Raw genomic sequence first — 23,158 nt, forward strand, 5'->3', positions numbered from 1 at the left:
CAACATTGAATTTCATCTGCCATTTTGCTGTCCAGTCACCTAGTTTTGTGAGATCCCTATGTAATTCTTAACAGTTTGCTTTGTACTTAACTAACCTAAGTAATTTTATATCGTCTGCAAATTTTGACAACTCACTGTTTACCCCTTTTTTAAGATAATTTATGAATATGTTAAACAGCACTGGTCCCAGTACAGATCCCTGGCAGACACAGATATTTACCACTCTCCATTCTCAAAACTGACCATTTATTCCTACCCTTTGTTTCCTGTCTTTTATCAGTTACTGATCCATGATAGGATCTTCCCTTAATGACTGCTTACTTTGCTGAAGAGCATTTGGTGGGGGACCTTGTCAAAGGCTTTCCAAAAGTCCAAGTATACTATATCCACTGGATCACTCTTGTCCACGTTTGTTGACCCCCGCAAAAGAATTCTAGTAGATTGGTGAGGCATGCTTTCTTTTTACAAAAGCTGTATTGACTCCTCCCCAAAAAATCATGTTAATCTATGTGTCTGATCATTCTGTTCTTTACTATAGTTTCAACCAATTTGTCTGGTACTGAGGTTAGGCTTACCAGCCTGTAATTGCCATGATCGCCTCTGGAGCCTTTTTTAAAAATTAGCATCACATTTGCTATCCTCCAGTCATCTGGCACAGAAGCTGATTTATGTGATAGGTTACATACCACAGTTAGTAATTCTGCAATTTCATATTTGAGTTAATTCAGAACTCTTGGTGAATAGCATCTGATCCTGGTAACTTACTACTGTTTAATTTATCAATTTGTTCCAAAACCTCCTCTACTGATACCTTAATCTGTGACGTTTTCTCTGTTTTTCACCTAAAAACTAATGGCTCAGGTGTGGGAATTTCTCTCACATCTTGTGTAGTGAAGACCGATGCAAGTAATTCATTTAGCTTCTCCACAATGGCGTAGTCTTAAGTGCTCTTTTAGCATCTCGATTGTCCAGTGGCCCCACCGATTGTTTGGCAGGCTTCCTGCTTCTGATGTACTTTAAAAAAAAATCCTATTAGTTTGGCTAGTTTTGAGTCTTTGGCTAGTTGCTCTTCACATTCTTTTTTGGCCTGTTTTACTCTTACACTTGTCTTGCCAGAGTTTATGCTCCTTTCTATTTTTTTCAGTAAGATTTGACTTCCAATTTTTAAAGGTTGGGCTGGCCTTTTGCCTTCTTTAGTGTTGTGTTTAGACATGGTGGACTGTTTTTGGTCCTTTTACTATCCTTTTTATTTGGGGATATACATTTGATTTGAGCCACTATTGTGGTATTTTAAAAAAGTTTCCATGCAGCTTGCAGGCATTTCACTCTTGTGACTTTTCCTTTTAATTTCCATTGAACTAGCTTCTTCATTTTTGTGTAGTTTCCCTTTCTGAAATTAAATACAACTGTGGTGGACTTCTTTGATATTCCCTCCCCTGCCCCCAGGATGTTAAATTTTATTATATTAAGTTTCTGTGGTGCCTACTATTTCAATATCCTCATTTAATACTAGGCACTCAAGTTCACCCATCTTGTTATTTAGACATCTAGCATTTGTATACAAACACTTATAAAATGTGTCACTTTTTATTTATCTGCCTTTATGTGATGTAACTGAATGGGATTCACTTTCATTTGACTTTTTCTCATCAGTTCCCACCTGTGCTTTATCAACATCTATCCTCTCCTCTTTACTAAGATATAGAGAATCCCCATTAATAGATCTTCTCCAAGGGGATGTCTCTGTCAGAACCGGGTGCTCCTCCACAGCTGTCAGCTTTCCCCCAAGCCCTTAGTTTAAAAATTCCTCTTTAAGATGGGGTGACCAGAACTGAAATCTGGTTCCAGTGATCTGGTTCTATTTTGGTTTAACAGGAGCCCATCCTTCCTGTATTAGGGTCCTCCTTTCCCAAAAGGTTCCCCAGTTCCTAATAAGCTGGTAACATCCCTTCTTATAGCATCATCTCATCCATGCATTGAGACCCTGCAGCTCTCCCTGTCTATCTGGCCCTTCGCATGGAACTGGAAGTATTTCAGAAAATGCTTCCATTTCAGAAAATGTTTCTGAAATGTTGCAAGTTGAGGAATATCCATCAGAGTCCACCTTGGAGTGCACAGAATGGATTCCTAACACCACCACGCAGTCAGGCATCAGTCCCAGTACCTTTCTTGTGGACTGACTATAATTTGCTTTAATTATTGCACTGGGGAGCCTCAGAGAGAGGGAGACAGACCAACCTGCTAGCTGTGGAATTACTGGCACAAGAGACAAACCACTGTATTAAATGTCTTAGAGCATTGTGCTTATGGATCACCTGATGAATTTCTCTGGCCCTCTCTCCCTCTGTCTCATATTTAATTTTGTCAGCCCAATGTTGTGATGGAAAGTCCATGGCTGCTGGCTTCAGGATGGGGCCCTGCGTGCACCCTCCAGCACCTTTGAGTGCCTCTTGTGGATGTTGCACCACAGGGTGTTAGTCTCAGAGTCTCTCCTGGCTACATGACAGTGGGAAGGGAGCTTTTTCACAGTGGTGGTAGGCTGGCCCAGCTGGCTCCTGCCCTAGCAAGAAGGTACATCTGCTACCATCTCCATGCACCATTGCCCCCTCGTCTTCCCTATAATCTCCTTTCCAAGTCCTAGGGGATTTTATTTTTTCCTTTATGTTGGTCTGTGTGTCACTAACTCACCCTCCTCTCACCCTGACTAGTTGACACTGAGCTCTGTCCCACTGATAACTGAATTCAGAATGGCCACTATTGGACTTGCTCTTCTGAGTTGAAAGAAAAGTGCAGCCGGACTCCCAAGCCAGTTGTTAGACCTCTTGAGCTTCTTCCTCCAGTTGCAGAATTGCTTCCAGACAACGTCCAGTGACAGGACTACAGCAGTACTCCTCCTCTGTACTATGGAAACCCTCTGGGATTCCCCACAAGTTAACCAGCCTGGAAACTGCCTCCTTCAGACTCAGAACACTTCCTGGAGCAACAAGCACATTATCCCTGTATCAGCTGCAGAAAACCTCCTAGGATTCCCCTAACATCAATCATTGTATTCTGCAAATACAAGGGGTATAGCATTTACATGTTTAACATATCCAAAGTTGATGTCATCATTTTTACTGAGGTATCATCTCAGACCCTACTATGCTAGACATTGTAGAAACATGCAAGATGATACCAACCCTGCCCTGATGAGCATACAATCTAATTTGAAACCAGTGAGTGAGGGGTAGGGGAACGACAAGCATAAAGACAGTAGATCATCATCGCGTTGATTAGCTATGCACACCAATTTATGGCTCGGCATCATTTGAAAGTTTTTTTTAAAGTATAGCTAACAGTCATTCTTGATGACTGCTCACTATAGCCATCATTAGTTTGTTGATTTTGTATAGGCCTCTCTGAGTAGGTCTGAAGGAGAAGAGTTTAGTGGCTTTTCAGATTAGGTGAGGGAGGGCATTCAGTGAGTAAAGGGCAGCAAGGCAGAAACTGTGCAGCTGATCATGGGAGACACTCATAAATGAGTTTTCAAGGCTGCCATCAGTGGCAGAGGGAAGGACGTGTGTGTGAAAGTGAGACTGTGAGAATGATAGTTATACAGGCCTGATCAGCTCCCACTGCAGGCAATGGGAATCTCATCATTGACTTCAGTGGGAGCTGGATCAAGGCCTGAGGGACAAGAACAGATAAGATAAGGATAAGGTAAGGATGAGACAGAGTGTGAAGGGGCTTAAAGTATTATCACTGTGGCCAACTTAATGCTGCTGTGGGAAAAATTAACATCTGCATTTCCTGACCGGAGTGTGTCTAAATTCTAAAACGAAAATGACACTGGTCCCAGACCCCAGTCCTAGACCAGTGCCAAAAAAAAAACAAAAAAACCCCAACAATCTAGATCATGGGAGCAGTAATAAAATATTAAGGTCTGATACATCATGAACAATCAGGGCTAGAAACACATACCTTATACCACTAGAAAGTTGGGATTCTCATATTTCCACTGCTATACTGGTATACACCATTCATTTCTAGCCCTGCTGGTTGCTAAGCTCTAAGGTACTATTATCCCTTACTGACCTGTAAAAGAACAAAAAGGAAAAGACAGGCACACACAGGCTTGGCTATTTCTTCCTTCCAGTTCTATTTACTCTGGAAGGAAACCCATAGGCTATACCTTTTCTGTACTGTCAACTGGGTCAATTCTTCCTCTACTGCCCAGGCATGTAGGGGATGTATGGCTCCTTCTCTTCCACTTCTTCTAATCTTATCATACAACTCCCCAACTTTTTTTTCATCCACTTCAATTCTGACATAAATTCAGTAGCAGATACAGCATGCACTGTCAGGGAAAGAGAGGAATGCTTTCTAACATTTGCAAGATGGTATTCTTAACTGCTTTTTGGTGATAAAAGGCATTGGCTTCTAGCTCTAGTTGTTCTCAAGATAGTGGTTGTTATAATTATGTCAGAATTGAAGCAGGGGGTAAAAGCAAGATGGTAATCAGAATAATGCTCCAATATCTAGCAACCTACCAGGGCTAGAAACAGTTTGGGAGATCAATATAAAGATTTTGGGGGACACTAAATGTTTCTTAGCACTGGTTGTGGATGATTGATCAAATTAAAAAAACCAGTATTCTTAACCTTAATATTACATTACTGCACATTTTGCATTTATTATTTTACAGATTTTACACTCAGCAGGTGTTTTATTACAAAGATATTTTATTTAGCTTTCACCATTCTATATAGGGAATTGCATTTATACAATAATTTAGTATGTGATCTCAGATATAAAATAGCTGCTTTGGAACATCTTTCTGTTTAAAACCTTCTCTTTGCACCATCTAACTTTTGTGAAAATTACCTTGTTCTTTCCTCTCCTCCCCCCCACCAAAAAAAAATCTTTCTGGCAGTTCATTTTCAAGCAGCTGAAATTGGGTGCACAGCAACTAAACAATTACCTACGATCAATTCTGAGACACAGTTCAGGAAAACACATGTATGCTTTACGAGATTCCACTGTGAGGAAAGTTTATTTTTACCTGATTTGTTAGACACCCATATAATTGCCTCTGAAGAGATGTGGCTCGTATTTCCTACTGCAATTGTTAGTGGAATCTGCCACAAGTAGCTGCAAGACAAAGGAGGGGATCTAAGAACAAAAATACTGAACCAAGTCTTCTCACTCACAGCAATCAGGGATCACATCAAAGAAATCACAACACAATTTCAGTAGCAGTAAAGATTTTGATTCTAATAAGTTACTTTGATTTTAAGATGAATATAATAGTAGTAACAAACCAACGAAAAAGTCATTCATCTTAAAAAAAATACTGAATTAGATTTTTCACAAGCTACAACACAAGAGATTTTTTTCCACAAGGTTTCTAGTACAAGGTTTTTATAAAAGAAGAAAGAATGACATCCATAAAAAGATGACCACCATTCATTCATTCCTGAAAAAGAGAAACCCAAGGGGAAAACATTCTTTGGTTTAGATGGTCTGCTAAGTTTAAAAGCAACCTAAAAGCACTGCCATTCTTTTAGCATTAACTTCTTAACGTGTTATATCAGGCTTTCATTACTAGTAGATTATGACTGTAAAGTTAATGGGCCTATTCCTCTACTGACTTGCCCCTCCTGTTGTCATTTACACCTGGGCAAATTACCATTCAGATTTGGACAAATGCGGCTGGCACAGGTGTAAGGGAGTATCAAACCTCAGCATCTTCATGGTGCACAACCGCGTCATTCATTGAATAAATGTCAGTAATTCATCTAAGATCTTCATAACATTTTACCCTAAAGAGAAATTACTGCACACTATATATCTTTTCTCAGGATATGGAAAGGATCCTTTAGGATGCCATTATTACCCCTACTTTCAACTCCCCACAACCACCTCAAACACAAAATCCTTCCCCCAGCTTGGAAGAGTTATAAATGTTTCCCCTACAGAGCCTCCTTCCAGGTGTGATTTTTAAATCAATTTAGTTAAACTGATGCAAATGTCTGTGGACAAGCACTTAATGTCCAAATCAGCTCCACGACCACCAGTATTTGTCATTTCAAAATTATTTGGTGTTTAAAAGTTTTAAACCACAACTATCACTCCCCTGAGATTCTCTCATTCAGAAGTTTGCCCCACTTAACTATATGCAATACTTAAATGTCACAACAGCAATAAACATGCTTGCAAATGACTAATGGTCCGCCAGGGAATACATCTGGCATACTGTGCTGAAAGTTACACACATCATGGAGTGCATAGCACTGAATTTCCTCAGTACGTATTCAGAGAGAAATGGTGGACTCCTAAAAAGGAATCTAAGGGCTTCTCTACATGGTGGGGTAATGTGCATCATGAGGGTCTGATTTTTAAAGTGCATTAATGTGTTGAGCATTAATTGGTCTGTGCAGACCCTGCTGGTGTGCTTTAACATACTGCTGTTTGAAACAGTACTATGTTAAAGTGTACGAGGGCAGCAGTTCTCAACCAGGAGTCTGGGGCCCCCTGGCAGGATGCAAGCAGGTTTCATGGGGTCTGCCAAGAAGGGCCAGTGTTAAGACTCGCTGGGGCCCAGGGTAGAAAGCCGAAGCCCCGCTGTGTGGGGCTCAAGCCTGGAGCCCCAAGCCCTGCCACCTGGGGCTGAAGCCAAAGTCTGAGTTTTGTGTGGCCCCCTATGGTGTGGGGCCCTGGGATTTTTGAATCATAGAATCATAAAAGATTAGTGTTGGAAGAGCTCTCAGGAGGTCATCTAGTCCAACCCTTTGCTCAAAGCAGGACCAACCCCAACTAAATCATCCCAGCCAGGGCTTTGTCAAACCAGGCCTTAAAAACCTCTATGGATGGAGATTGCTTTCTACCACCGAGCACCGGCCCTGGCTTTTACATGCAGAAAAACAGCTGTTATGGTACCGAGGGGCAGGGGAGTTTTTATAGCATGGGGGGGGGGGACCTCAGAAAGAAAAAGGTTGAGAACCTCTGCACTAGGGAACCTTTAGTGAGCATCAGCAATGTCTACACAGACCAATTAATGCACAACATGTTAGTACTCTGCAAAAATCACATCCCCAAGGATACATTACCCCACTGTGTAGACAAGCCCTAAGTTACTTCTGTCCCCCCCCCCACTATTTTCAGGTGGCATCAATGTTACATGGATTATTTGATTCCTTCGCTTATTACAATCCAAATGCCTGATTCAGCAAATACTAATGCACATGAGTAGCTTTACACACTTGATTTCTCACATACATAAGTGTTTGCAGCATCCAAATTATCCAAATCCAAATAGGGAAGTACATCTGGGACAATAATACTCCAAAACACAGCTATTCGATGGAGGAAGATACTTGGAAAGCAGCAATGTTGGAAGAGCTGTGAGTGACACTGGAAGGCAAACTAGATATGAACACACAGTGTATTGTGGCAGCAAAAAAACAAGCCAAAACAAAAAACAAGCCAGCATGATTTTGGGCTGTGCAGGTAATGGCATTGTGCCACATAGCAGGGAAATGATAGTCCCTGTCTAGCAGCCAGATTCTGACATCCTTACTCATTTTGAATACAAACCTACTCTGTGAGTGGTCCCATTGAAATTAATGAGAAAACTCATGGAATAAGGTGCTAGTCAGTATGAGTAAGGATATTAAAACCTGGCCTTAAATTACTCTGGGAAATACCAGAGCTTTAGAAATAGACTCAGTTCTGGATACCGCAGTATGAAAAAGACATTGAAAACCTGGAGAGAATTCAGAGAAAAGCAACAAAGCTATCTGAGAGGCCAGATCCACTGACATATGAGAAAGGATGATTTAGTTGGGGATTGGTCCTGCTTTGAGCAGGGCGTTGGACTAGATGACCTCCTGAGGTCCCTTCCAACCCTGATAGTCTATGATCCTATGATTCTATGAAAAGTGAAATATATTATATAAATATTGTTCTTGTAATAGCTCGCTCAATGTCAAGACCCAGTGACAATAATAAATGTAAAACAGAAAAAGAAAAAAAGTCTGTCACATACTCATTTGGCTGCCATTTTAAAAAATTATTCTCAATATTTTGAGAGGAAATGTCATGTAATAGATATTAACCAGTTTATACTTTTTGTATATAAATAGATTGAATAGCCTGTGTTGTTTTATTCAAGTAAATGTTATGCTTTTATTCAAATGTTTGGATAACAGCAAAGTACAAAAAATCTCAGCAAAACATTTAATAATATAGCTATTTTAGAGGTTTATTTAAATTTTTATGTCAAAAAATATTTTCTTGTTGATGAGGCCACACAGCAGATAGTCTTATCCCCGAGTCCTATTATAACACTTAAAATTAATGAGTACCATTCAAATACATGGGGCCAGAGAGCACTTTCTACAGAAAAACTCTTCAGGAAAAGGGTCATTCCTTTTGTACAGCACCAGTCCTCTCCTTTACTTGTCATGGCAGACACTCAGCTGGGGCTCCACAAAGTTTTGAGGGCAGGAAGGGGAGAAAAAGCAGGGACTCTGCTGGACTCCCTGTCTCTTCTCTAATTAACCCATAAATAGCCAAGTTGATGTGTGAGGAGACGTCTCTTCTGTGGGTCCTAATTGAGGCAAAGGCAAAAGCAGCAGAACTCCTGAGAGGGGATTCAGGCTGTGAGGATGTGGGCCAGAAGAGTGGTACACAGGCATAGCAATCCTTGCAGAATGAATCTTATATCTGTGGATCTAGATGGGAAGGCTCCCTTTTGTACAGATCCCCAAAGGGCATGCATGGGATTTAGACCTGTCACACCTGCCTACTTCACAGGCCCTCCAAATCCCTTCTCCTTGAGGATTTGTTTCCCAGTACAGTGGTTCTCAACCAGGGGTACGTGTACCCCGGAGGGTACACAGAGGTCTTCCAAGGGGTACATCAACTCCTCTAGATATTTGCCTAGTTTTACAACAGGCTCCATAAAAAGCACTGGAGAAGTCAGTATAAACTAAAATTTCATACTGACAATGACTTGTCTATATACTATACATTAAAATGTAAGTATAAAATTTATATTCCAATTGATTTATTTTATAATTATATGGTAAAAATAGAAAGTAAGCAATTTTTCAGTAATAGTGTGCTGTGATACTTTTGTATTTTATGTGTGTTTTTGTAAACAAGTAGGTTTCAAGTAAGGTGAAATTTGGGGGTACGGAAGACAAATCAGACTCCTAAAAGGGGTACAGTAGTCTGGAAGGGTTGAGAGTCACTATCCCAGTAGACCACAGGTTTCTCCGGAGGATCTGAACAGTGCGGATGTTAATGAGTAAAAGTCCAGTAAACTACCTTCTCTGATCTCCAGCTTGTGCCATTCTATATGTACTATTACCCCTTAATTGTCTTACATGCTTGGCTGCTTCCTCATTCCAACTTTTTCCCCCTTTACTGTGCTATAAACCTGGGCCAGCTCTTCCACTACTGCCCCATGTATGGCAGTCATATGTGGTTTCTTCTCTCATGGTTTCTCATCAACACCTTCTCTGAGGGACACACACTGTGTCTTCCAGCTGTTTGCCTTCACCTGTATAGTAGTAGGACTCTGGTGAATTCCCCTCTTCTTCTATTTTACCTAATTTTTTGAGGGTTGAGAGGGTGAGAGGAGATGGAAGCTTCTCTCTTATTTTCCTCATTTGTTTGGATGAGGAAGTGCCCACCAAGTTTTTGTTGTGATTGGAGCAGCACCAAAATACTCTTTATGCCTTATATGTGTATCTGGTGCAAAAAGGAATACTGCTCTGACTGGCTCTTAACTACTAATTTCAGTGAAAAACTGGAACCTGTCCTTGAAGACCAAGAGACTAGTCTGGAAGGACTTAAAAGAAGCCAGGTGATTTGTCCACCCTCAACCATATGCCTGTAGGGATAGGACAGCTGTTAAGGCAGCATATTCAGATCTGGGGGAAATGGAGCATTATAGCTATCAAGCTATTCAACTCACACATGATGCTGAAAAGCTTACACGGGACAAACACGTAGGCACTCTTGGGTAAAAAGATGGTTATCTTCAGAGTAGATCAGTAAAGTGTGGGGATCCTCAGGGCTATGAGAGGAACTTAAAAGAAGTTTAAAGAAGTTTATCCACCTGTGAGGATGAGGTAGAGATAAATTTGAAATTGGACTGGATGTGGGAAACACGTGATGGAACTGTAAAGTGCATAATGTCGCACATTCATGAATATCTTGAAGAGATGTTTGAAAAATGGGAATGCTATTGAGTGTTAATGCAAATAAATGCATTATTGGTACACTAGGACATTATTCTTGGAAGTAGTTAAATTCAAGTTGTAGTTAAATTCACAATTAAAGAGAATGTACTGCTGCTTTGTTTTTGGTGGCACCACTTCAACGCAAAATACAGACGCACAGTACTATCTACGTTCAATTTTCAGAATAATTCAGACTTGTTTGACGTAGTAATACAATTTAGTAACTGTTGAGATGCATGTAATACTAGAAGCTAGCTAATTATGCTATGTTTGGATTGTATAGATTTGTCTTGAGCATTATACTATAATTACATATCCTACATTACTGTACTTTATCTCACTCAGAAAAAATCATATTTGTGATGAATACTTTCTTATGCCTTAACTTATACCAAATAACTAACTGAGATCCCTCTATGGAAAAATTCAGAGATTATAAACTATCTCGCAAACATGATGCTTCATATTTCCTATCTGTGATGAACAGTAATGCTATAGTGATGTTGGATTTCCAACAGAATAGTTGGCTGGTTTCTTTAAAAAAGCCAAAAAAGGGGCAGTAGTTTTTTGCTGACATAACAAAAATCTCAGGGTCATTATAAAGAAGAGGCAAGATTCTTGGAGTTTCATATTTTGCACTCCTCTTGAACCACTTTTTTACATTAATTAACCTTTTTCCCTGCAATTTAAACTCATTTTTACAAGATTTATTTTCCCATTGACTTCAATAGGACGAGGATTTCACACATGTATACTATATTTTTCCATTCACATTTCTCCCCTCTCCGTTTATTTTTCCCAGTGTCATTTTTAGGTTGGAAAGATTAGATTTTTGTTGGTAAATGTTGGTAAGAGTCAACTTCACCATAAACACACAAACCAGTGAAAAAATATTTCCAACAATACTAATCAAGTTTACAAAGGCAAAGTTTACAAAGAAAAATGCTGCTTGAAAACTTATTAGTCTTTGATTTAAGGATATTTACTTTGTATATTTTTATATGTGATGTTGACAATTTATGTTCTAATGGTTACAAAGCTTTAACTTTTTGCATGTCAATGTCTACTGTCATTAAATAATTACTGTCTGACCCCCTTGCATTGTCTGATTCTCCCTCCATAATTTTATGCAACTGTGAAAATTTAAAATGGATAAAAATTGAAGAAAATGCTTAAAACCCATAATTTTGCATAACTGAACATTTAAATTGATAAAAATCTGAAAAATGCTTAAAAATAAACATAAAAATTATCCATCAAAATTACAAAACAATGAAAATTGAATTCTGCCAAGCCTAATCATTTTGGATTTGTTTTTTGCTCTGGATGCTATTTTATTATGTACTTTAATTTTCACTGGATTTTTTTCTCTCTGTACCTCTCTGACCCCTTAACAGATCGCCACGGCTTTCAAAGTCTTGAAAGTTTGAATGGGTTAAGAATTAGTTAAACAAATTTGCTCATCCCTAATCATAATATACAGTTCAATGAATATGACTGCTCAATATTCAGGGGCCTAGGATTCTAGATTGCATTGACGAGAGCATTGTAATTAATACAATCGCCTCAAGTAAATCAATGATCTGCACCTAATGTACTGCTTTCATTGTTGGTTGACTTCTTTAAAAAGGACATTCCTGAACTTCAAAAGATCTAAAAAGAACAACTAATGTGACAAGACGTTGGAGGGACTTAGATATAAGAAAGATTTAAAATCTTTGATTACTTAAATTTGAGAGAAGGGAAGTACGAGATGACATGACAGAGGTACACAAAAACTTAAATGGTCTATGAAAACTCAGTCATTTTTTCCTCTAGCCTAACAACAGAAGAATAAGGGGACAATTAAATAGACTGGCAGTAGGTAGAAATCTGTGGTATTCTCTCCCATAGGAAATTATTGAACTTAAGTTTAACGGTATTTTGAAAAGGATTAGAAATTATAAATGAACACATAAAATGCAAGCATACTAGTAGGAAAAGGAGGTAATAGTAGTTAGAGGAATGGATTGGAGGGGAAGAACTGGACTGAGTTCCCAACTCTGCTGCCAACTCATTGTGTGAACCTGGGAAAATCGCCAGCTTCCAAATTTTCAAGAATGGTGACTGATTTGGGGTTCTCAATGTTGGGGCTCCAATGTGAGATGCCCCCAGGTTGATTGAGGAATTGTGCATCTACAGCTCCACATGACCTCAAATGAAGCTATGGCTGCCTGGCACCTGGGGACGTCAAGCTCATGCTGTCCCAAATTGGGATTGCTGAAATAGTGGCATCCAAAATCAAATGCCACTGCTGAGAATGTCAGTTTTCATCTCTCTGTGCTTCAGATCCTGTTCAATGGAGATAATAATATTTATACATCTTTGTCAAGGATTTTAAGATCCTAATTATCTAAGCTTTACATCATCTCCTTGAAGTATACTCCTGATTATCCAAATAGCATGGGGGATGTGGATTTTATTTGGAGTCTGGCCAGGGGTGTCTACTCTATTATCTGAACTTCCATATTATCTGAATACTTCCTTGTCCCTGTGATGGGATGTAGAAGTCCCACACCAGGGAATCAAGTGTTAATGAGCAGCTTTGGACCCAGAAGGCCCCACCCAGCTGCAGCTGCTGGGCATGCTCACAATGGGGGCAGGGTTCAAAAGGATGCTGCCCAGCTCAGTCAGATTGGACAGATCAAGGGAGGAGCCCCACAGGTGGCTGCTTCAGGGAGGCTTAAGGAGCTCCACACCCTCTGGACCTGACCCTACTGCAGGTCCACCGAAGGCCCCCATGGAGACCAGGAACAGAGGTGAAAGAGAAGCCTGCAGATCACTGCAAGTAAGAACCCCCCAATAAGTTCAGAGCCAATGCTTGTTGTGGCTTTGGAGGGGGCAGAGGCCACGGGAGGGAGTGGCCCAGGGAGCAGGCTTGGTAGCATTCACTCCCCAGGCCACATATCCGACCGGTCAGCCACAGGGCCATAGGTTGGAATCTGGTGGAGCAGGGAGGGCCCAGGTTCCCCGACCGCCAGCCGTAGACTCTTGCTTCCGGGCAATATTGCCACAGATTCTTGCAGCTAGGTGATATTGCTGGGCTCAGACACCAACTCCCCTGATAACCGGTGGCGAATAAGGGCATCAACCCAATGCCGATAGAAGGACAGCAGATCTACCAACAAAACCAGCCCAAGGGAGATCATGGATTCAGAATAGCTGCTTAAATGGATGGTAGAGAGCCAACAGCGGCAGGTAGCTCAGCAACAGCAACAACAGGGTCAGCTATGGCAACAGATAGCTGCCCCGCAGCAACAGCAAGTGGCCCAACTACAGCAGCTGTGAGCTGGCGGCAAAGCATCAGAAGCAAAAGGGATGCCTAATATTCTAACATTAGCAACACTCTGGAGGCCCAAGGGGACATCTAATGCGATGGCACAAGACCCTCAGGTGATGTTCCCTGCACTGGGCTGCCCATCAGGCTTGTGAAAATGGGTCCCAGAGACAACCAAGAAGCCTTCTTGGTCACCTTCGAGTGGGCGGCCACCGCAGCATGCTGGCTGCAAGAACACTGGGCCACCCTCATTGCCCCATATTCGAAAGGACTCACCCAAGCAGCCTACAGGGGCCTAGATCCCATAGAGGTGTTAGAGTACAGTAAGGTAAAAGCAACCCTTCTGGACTACATGGATATCAACCCCGAGACATTCCATGAACAATTCAGGAAGAAAATGTACCCGCTGGGAACCCAGCCTGGTGGCACAACACCTGTGTTGGTGCTGACTGGACCCTGAGAAGTAGACCAGAGTACAAGTAGCAGAAGCTATTGTGCTGGAGCAGTTTGTCCAGGTTCTCCCATATGGCAGGAGAAAATGGGTGAAGCACCATAGACTAGTGACACTGGCGGGGGCCATAACCCTGATGGAGAATTATGTGGAAGCTGAGAGTCCAGCTCTCTGACAGCTAGGCCTGGGGCACCCGAACTCCGGACACCAACCCCTAGCAGAGGTCAGGCTAGGAGGGGAGGCCCAGGGTTCACAAACCAGCTGCTCTTTTACAAGTCACCCCTGTTTGGGAGCCAGGACTCCCAAGAAATGGGGTATGCCCACTAGGAACCCCCACAGCCCCAGAGGAGGGACAGCCAACCACAAACCGAGGAGGAACTGTTTTGAGTGTGGACATAAAGGACATTTTAGGCAGGGATGCTCCTTATGGACTGCAGCTATGGACAGGCATGGAAGGCCTGCTCCAAGGCTCACAGATGGAGCCCGGCCAAGATGCTTATCTCAGTATGAGTCAGTGGATTGGAGGACATAGGCGTGGTAGACTTCAGATGCAGCCAATCATACCAGAAAACGCAGTAGAGTCTCCCAACATGTCGGGCACTCCCCTCTATCTCCAGAGCATACATAGGGTTGTACAACCTTACCCCACGACGGAAGTGCAGCTGATGGTAGGGAACCACACTGCACCTGCTGGGTGGGGCTATCAGCCACCCTCACCAACCTTGTGTTATTAGGATGGACTGGAAATATTTTGGGGAGGTGCTGAAATGATGAACTGGAGTCCCCCTAGTGGAAACGAGCCTAGTCCTGGAAATGAGAAGGTTCATGGGCCATGATGAGGGACAGAAGACAGTAGGGAAGGCAAGGAGTGGGCTAAAAATGTGCTTCAAAGACACCCTTAAAGCCAATATGAAGAAGTGCAATATTGACATAAAATCATGGGAAACCCAAGCCCTCGATTGACCAAAATGGAGAAGGACCTAGTGGCAATGATCTCAGTATTTTGAGATGCAACTAAGACAAAAGGAAACAGAAAAACGGGAAAGTAGGAAAGAACGCGCCACAGCCCAACTTAACATGATCTGCCCCTTCTACTGGGAAAAGTCTGCCCCAACAGTGACAAGATCTATGGATCCTGGATCAATCTCATTAGCCACCTGCAGATCCACCAGCGATTACTGGCTATCATTCAGTGGAAGACAAGCATCCTCGAAGTGGAAGGGATTAGTGACGTATCAAAGGATTTCCATTCTTTTCTGGACCACTGAACCATCCTTTGATTACAGAAAGCAGCACCTCCATTCAGACAACAGCCACTGCAGCAGTGCCAGCCACACCATTCATCTCCTGACTGAGTCCCACTATCTGGCTCCCACATCTATAATGCTCTACACCAGCTTCCAGGACCTATCCCCACTCCCCAAAACGGCTACCCACCCTTCCCAATTCCTCCTCCCTCACTGTTCTGCTCCACCCAATGAACTAGCCACCTGACTCCATACTTACCCTATTTCAAATTATAACATATCTCTGCACACACAAGGACACCACCTTCTCCCGCCATGATTTTTTTTTAAATCAGGAATATGTGGGTTAATTAACTTAGTTGTGCCCAATAATTCCTGAGAATTAGTACATGAAAACATGTGGAAAGCAACATAGCCACAGCAATAATTAAAAAAAGAGTAAAAGCTTTTCATTGTCAGCCCAACTTCTCTAAGTGTACGGGACTGCTGTCACTGTGTAGAAAGCCATAACACAATATACCAATTTTATTCACTTTAGTATTTGGCACACTACAACATTAATAGTTGCAGCCCCCTGCACATCAGAGTATGCTGAAAGTTTCTATGGTGGGAAGCAATTCAAGTATAAACTGTGAAATGCATTTGGAAATCACCGGTTAAATTAAAACTGGCATTTCTGACACCATTGCTCACAGCAGCAATCACGCTGAAAAGTGACATCAATGGAGGAGTTCACATTAGCAGATTGTAAGGGCTTTTTATATTCTGATTCCATAATGTAACATGTAAAAAGGAACTTCTACAAATAAAAGTGAAACAAAATGCTGAGGAGACTTCTGTGCCTTTTAGAGGCAAAGCGATATATTGGGCAAAGTGTGCACTGGGCAAATTAGTGGCAGGGGCCAAAGGCTTTCTGCCTGCATGGGCCTAAGAGGGAACACTATTATAAGCAGCTCTTGTATCTATTAGTTAGATATGTAGCATGCAGTCCCCACAGTGCTGGCTCCTGACAAGCAGCTGGAGTATGGATTGCCTCCATGCTCAGGAAGAGCACAACCACTGGCATTATATTTGTCCCCTAACGAACACGAGTGTACAAGTGGTGGGAAGGGGCTCCCTGCATCTTCTTCCATTTCAGCTGGAGCAGCCAGGATAGAGCCCTAGTTTTAACCTTTTTCTGATACTTGTATATATATGCAATTGTTTTGATTTTTTTATCCCATGTTGTTCATTTCTTGCATACCATACAGAATTCAATAACATCCCACTACTTCAGAGTTAAATTCTGCCACTCTTATTCATGCTGAATGCCCATGGGAGTAATCAATGTGAGCAAGAGTGGCAGAATCGGGCCCGTCGGTGACAAGACAGTTATTTGCAATATCAGTTATAACCTATGCTTAATATATCAGATAATATAAAGGTGAAAGACATAATAAGAAAATAATCTTTTGAGCTCCTCTCAAAAGAGATGGGAAAGTGTGTGAGTTAAACCTCTATTCTAGAAGTGGAGCAGTTGTTGTCTATAACCGGCAAACAATTTAGTAAAGGAAAACTGTATTTGTGTGTATATACACCCAAAGTGTCGTATAAATAACAAATGGGGATACACCTGGCAATGTTTTTATTATTTCACTTCTCATTACTAAAGGGGCAAGCACTGCCCCTTTCTTGCAAGGCTTCAATAAATGAGTTTTGTGCAGGGTGTTAAGAGAAGGTTCAGTGGGAAATAAATCCTGCAATCAACCATACAGCTTGAAGTGGAGTGGCTACTGAGCCACTCTCTAGGGTCCACATAGAGTCCACATAGGGCCTATGTGGCGTTAGACCTGTGAATCTGCACAGCGTTGGGTCTGTTGGTTGCCTCCCTAACCAGGCCAGGCCACTAACCTTCCCGCAGCATCCCCACAGAGAGAGACACCCTGGAGCCAAACTCTTCAGCATATATGGAGTATAGAGTCCCCCTATGTGATATGGATCCTTCCCCACAGCCAGGGGAACCATGGTGGTTTTACTATGTTTGGGGCCTTCTATATTCTTTTGAGGAGGTTAGAAGCATATCCCCTTCCCATAATGTACGATGAAACAATAAATATGAACTATAAAAACTGCCATGCTGCAGAAAACACTGTACATTTCACAGGGACAGCAGGAACTCCCACGAGGACATGAACCGTGCCTGAATAGTTCCTGGCTCTCCATCTCAGTCAGAAAGTAGCAAATATTTTTTTAAATGTAAAGAAGTTATTTCTCTGTTTTTAAAGAGAAGAATTCTGTGTATTTTCAAAAGGAAAAAAACTCTCCATATCTGAGAGCTTCATGTTTGTGCCTCCCCTTCAGTATAGAACCGAAATGGTTTATAGATTTCATCAGAATTGATTAGCTCATTTTCTAGACAGCAGATTATTTTTCATATTTTTTTGTCAAACCTGTGAATCATTTCTGTAGTGATGGATGATGCTAGATGTCTTTTCAGTGCCTTGAAATTATGGTTCTCTCTTTCATGAGGGAAACCCACTGAACCCTGTCATATGGATTATCTCCTCATTTTGTACAGTACTGTAATGCCAGGACATACTCTGTCCTCAGATATGCAGACATGACCCCAAATCAATGGAAGTTTTGTGTACTTATTCAAGGGCAGAATTTGCCCTGTGCACCATAAAGCAGGAGTTATGGACTTTTCCTGGGATAGCTTCAAATTAGAACATTATCTGTCATATCCTTATGGATCTGACCCAAACCCCATTGAAATCAATAGACTCCCATTGACTTCAATGGACTTTGACTGGGGCTTTGTATACTATGGCATCCCCAGAGCAGGAGTCTGTAATTTCTCATTTTCTCTCAATATTTCCCACCTAAAATATCTTCTGGGGCTAGGTGTCCAGTAAAATCAATGTCCATTTGTGCATAGAAACAGGATTGTGTGAATTCTATAGTGTTTATACACAGTGATATTCCTTAAAATTGCATAAGTCAAGTTGTATGCACACAAAGAAGTCACATGTTGAATATCTGGCCCTTAAAACACAGCTTTTACCCCCTTCTAATTATAGTATACATGTGGAGTCTTGTGTTAGACTAGGAAAAACAAACATATACACTCTACTTCTTATCTACAACAAAAATTTAAAAATGTTCATCTGTATTGGATTTGGCAGCACTCAGAGTAAGCCACTTCCAGGGGTATCAGGAGTATTCACTCTGGCATTTAGTCCCTTGGAAATGCTCCTTGTGGGTTTGTATTGTCCTCCATATGTTTTTAGAGAAAAAAAATAAGTGTGGTGTCTTATACTGATCTTAAATAGTTAATTATGACACAACTGCTTTGGCACAGAGATTAGAACAGACATTTTTACAAAACTGTGGTTCTTAAATATTTCAGCTCTCTCTTTAATTTATCAAAATACATCTGCCAGGCCTATCCTAAAATTAGTCTTTTTAAAGCAAAGGTGAGTCAATGGACCTAGAGCTGGCCCCAACCAGAGATTCATAGATACTAAGGTCAGAAGGGACCATTAGATCATCTAGTCCGACCTCCTGCACAACGCAGGCCACAGAATCTCACCCACCCACTCCTGCGAAAAACCTCTCACCTATGTCTGAGCTATTGAAGTCCTCAAATCGTGGTTTAAAAAGACTTCAAGGAGCAGAGAATCCTCCAGCAAGTGACCTGTGCCCCATGCTATAGAGGAAGGCGAAAAACCTCCAGGGCCTCTTCCAATTTGCCCTGGAGGAAAATTCTTTCCCAACCCCAAATATGGCGATCAGCTAAACCCTGAGCATATGGGCAAGATCCACCAACCAGATACTACAGAAAATTCATTCCTGGGTAACTCAGATCCCACCCTATCTAACATCCCATCACAGGTCATTAGGCCTATTTACCATGAATATTTAAAGATCAATTAATTATCAAAATCATGTTATCCTATCATACCATCTCCTCCATAAACTTATCGAGTTTAATCTTAAAGCCAGATAAATTTTTTGCCCCCACTGCTTCCCCTGGAAGGCTATTCCAAAACTTCACTCCTCTGATGGTTAGAAACCTTTGTCTAATTTCAAGTCTAAACTTCCCAATGACCAGTTTATATCCATTTGTTCTTGTGTCCACATTGGTACTGAGCTTAACTAATTTGCCTCTCCCTCTCCCATATTTATCCCTCTGATATATTTATAGAGAGCAATCATATCTCCCCTCAACCTTCTTTTAGTTAGGCTAAACAAGCCAAGCTCCTTGAGTCTCCTTTCATAAGACAGGTTTTCCATTCCTCGGATCATCCTAGTAGCCCTTCTCTGTACCTGTTCCAGTTTGAATTCATCCTTCTTAAACATGGGAGACCAGAACTGCACACAGTATTCCAGGTGAGGTCTCACCAGTGCCTTGTATAACGGTACTAAAACCTCCTTATCTTTACTGGAAATACCTCTCCTGATGCATCCCAAGACCGCATTAGCTTTTTTCACGACGATATCATGTTGGCGGCTCATAGTCATCCTATGATCAACCAATACTCCGAGGTCCTTCTCCTCCTCCATTACTTCTAATTGATGTATCCCCAGTTTATAACTAAAATTCTTGTTATTAATCCCTAAATGTATAACTTGCACTTTTCACGATTAAATTTCATCCTATTACTATTACTCCAGTTTACAAGGTCATCCAGATCCTCTTGTATGATATCCCAGTCCTTCTCTAAATTGGCAGTACCTCCCAGCTTTGTATCATCTGCAAACTTTATTAGCACACTCCCACTTTTTGTGCCGAGGTCAGTAATAAAAAGATTAAATAAGATTGGTCCCAAAACTGATCCTTGAGGAACTCCACTGATAACTTCCCTCCAGCCTGACAGTTCACCTTTCAGTAGGACCCGTTGTAGTCTCCCCTTTAACCAATTCCTTATCCACCTTTCAATTTTCATATTGATCGCCATCTTTTCCAATTTAACTAATAATTCCCCATGTGGTACGGTATCAAACGCCTTACTGAAATCTAGGTAAATTAGATCCACTGCGTTTCCTTTGTCTAAAAAATCTGTTACTTTCTCAAAGAAGGAGATCAGGTTGGTTTGGCACGATCTACCTTTTGTAAAACCATGTTGTATTTTGTCCCATTTACCATTGACTTCAATGTCCTGAACTACTTTCTTCTTCAAAATTTTTTCCAAGACCTTACATACTACAGATGTCAAACTAACAGGCCTGTAGTTACCCGGATCACATTTCTTTCCTTTCTTAAATATAGGAACTATGTTAGCAATTCTCCAATCATACAGTACAACCCCTGAGTTTACAGATTCATTAAAAATTCTTGCTAATGGGCTTGCAATTTCAGGTGCCAATTCCTTTAATATTCTTGTATGAAGATTATCTGGGCCTCCTGATTTAGTCCCATTAAGCTGTTCCAGTTTCACTTCTACCTCAGATACGGTAATATCTACCTCCATATCCTCATTCCCATTTGTCATGCTACCATTATCCCTAAGATCCTCTTTAGCCTTATTAAAGACTGAGGCAAAGTATTTGTTTAGATATTGGGCCATGCCTCGATTATCCTTGACCTCCACTCCATCCTCAGTGTTTAGCGGTCCCACTTCTTCTTTCTTTGTTTTCTTCTTATTTATATGGCTATAGAACCTTTTACTATTGGTTTTAATTCCCTTTGCAAGGTCCAACTCTACTTGACATTTAGCTTTTCTCACTTTATCCCTACATGTTCTGACCTCAATAAGGTAGCTTTCCTTGCTGATCCCTCCCATCTTCCACTCTCTGTATGCTTTCTGCTTTTTCTTAATCACCTCTCTGAGATGCTTGCTCATCCAGCTTGGTCTACAACTCCTGCCTATGAATTTCTTCCCCTTTCTTGGGATGCAAGCTTCTGATAGCTTCTGCAGCTTTGATTTAAAGTAATCCTCGGCCTCCTCTACTTTTAGATCCATAAATTCTTCAGTCCAATCCACTTCCCTAACTAATTTCCTTAATTTTTGAAAGTCAGCCCTTTTGAAATAAAAAACCCTAGTTGCAGATTTATTTTTGTTAATCCTTCCGTTCAGTTTGAACTGAATTAGCTCATGATCACTTGAATCAAGATTGTCCCTTAAAACCATTTCTTCTACGAGGTCCTCACTACTCACTAAAACCAAATCTAAAATGGCATCCCCTCTAGTCGGTTCAGCAACTACTTGATGAAGGAATCCATCAGCTATCGCATCTAGGAAAATCTGAGCCCTATTATTATTACTAGCACTCGTCCTCCAGTCAATATCTGGGAAGTTAAAGTCTCCCATAATCACGCAGTTTCCATTAGTATTTACTTTATTAAAAACATTAAAAAGGGCTCTATCCATATCCAAATTAGATTCAGGTGATCTATAGCACACCCCAAGCACTATCACAGGGGAGGCTCTAATAGTTTTCTTCCCCAATGTAATTTTTGCCCGGATAGACTCTGTCTTATCCATTCCATTGCTTCTTATTTCTTTACATTCTACCTCATCATCGATATACAATGCTACTCCACCACCTTTACCTTTATTTCAGTCTTTCCTAAACAGCACATACCCTTCAATACCTGTAGTCCAGTCATGGCTACTATTCCACCATGTTTCTGTTATCCCTATAATATCTGGTTTCACTTCCTGCACCAGTAGCTCTAGTTCCTCCAATTTGTTACGTAGGCTCCTCGCATTGGTGTACAAACATCTTAATTTTTGCTGTTTGGCCTCGCTCACATTCTGTACCCTATTAGGCACGGTTATTCTACAGCCAGTATAACCTATTAGACTGGTATCCACACTGCCCTTCCTCCTTATATACATTTTCCTACCCATGGCTGTATCCTTTCTTACTTCGTTTTCTTTCCTCTCAATGCTAAAATCCGGCGTGGAGATTACCTGGACATCTCCCAACCATCTCCTCCAAATTCCTAGTTTAAAGCTCTCTTAATCAGTTGTGCCAGCCTCCATCCTAGAAGTCTATTTCCTTCCCTACTCAGATGAAGTCCATCCCGAGAGAACTGTCTGCTGTCCATGAATGCCTCCCAGTGGCCATACATCCCAAAGCCCTCCTTATAGCACCATTGCCTAAGCCATCTGTTAATAGTCATAATCTTGTCACACCTTTGTTGCCCTTCTCTAGGAACAGGCAGAATCCCACTAAAGATTACCTGAGCCTCGATTTCCTTAAGCGTCTTCCCCAGCCTAGCATAGTCTCCCTTAATACTTTCCAGTGAGAATCTAGCTGTATCATTTGTTCCCACATGAAGGATAATTACGGGATTCTTTCCCGCTCCCTTTAGGATCCTTTTCAACCTCAGGTCTACATCCTGTATCTTAGCACCCGGAAGACAGCACACCCTTCTATTCTCTGGATCAGCTCTGGTTACAGGCCTGTCTATTCTTCTCAATAAGGCGTCCCTGATCATGTAGACCTGCCTTTTCCTGGTGATGGTGCGATTCTCCAGTCTATCCCCTGTTCTGTCTGGCTGCAAGTTCTTTCCATTCCTATTCTCCCTTGTAATCCTCTTCAACCCATCTTGTATCCTCCTGAGGCTCATATTTGGTGTAGTCTCCATTGACTCTTCCCCTTTTCCTATAGGACTAGCCGCTCTGCTCTTCTTCCTTGCCCTTCCACCTTCAGTGACTACCTGCTGAGCCCCTTCTTCATTTTCCAACTCTGCAAACCTGTTCTTGAGCTCTATTTCTCCTTCACTAGCCCGTCTTTTCCTCTGCCTGGTTCTTTTAGTCACATGCTTCCACTGACCACTTTCCTCACCCAGTCTCCCCTCAGAATTCCTCAGTCCTGCTTCCATCTGCAAGTCTGAGCTTTTCCCTTCGCCTCCTCATGTCTTTGCTCCATCATCTGCTCAAACCCCCTTCTAAAGTCAACCAGAGTCTGCACCTGCCTC

At 41.5% G+C, this 23,158-nt stretch overlaps 1 protein-coding gene across 1 annotated transcript in view; it reads right to left on the reverse strand.

Moving 5' to 3' along the window:
* The window catches only part of TRHDE (thyrotropin releasing hormone degrading enzyme), a 314,740-nt gene that overhangs the window by 72,501 nt on the left and 219,081 nt on the right, over window positions 1–23,158 (reverse strand). Inside the window, exon 10 of the mRNA XM_077807737.1 lies at window positions 5,042–5,130. Within this exon, the coding sequence (XP_077663863.1) occupies window positions 5,042–5,130 (89 nt within the window). The remainder of the gene's footprint in view (window positions 1–5,041; window positions 5,131–23,158) is intronic.

The sequence above is a fragment of the Eretmochelys imbricata genome, chromosome 1 (assembly GCF_965152235.1).
Source record: "Eretmochelys imbricata isolate rEreImb1 chromosome 1, rEreImb1.hap1, whole genome shotgun sequence".
NCBI classification, from domain to species: domain Eukaryota; kingdom Metazoa; phylum Chordata; order Testudines; family Cheloniidae; genus Eretmochelys; species Eretmochelys imbricata.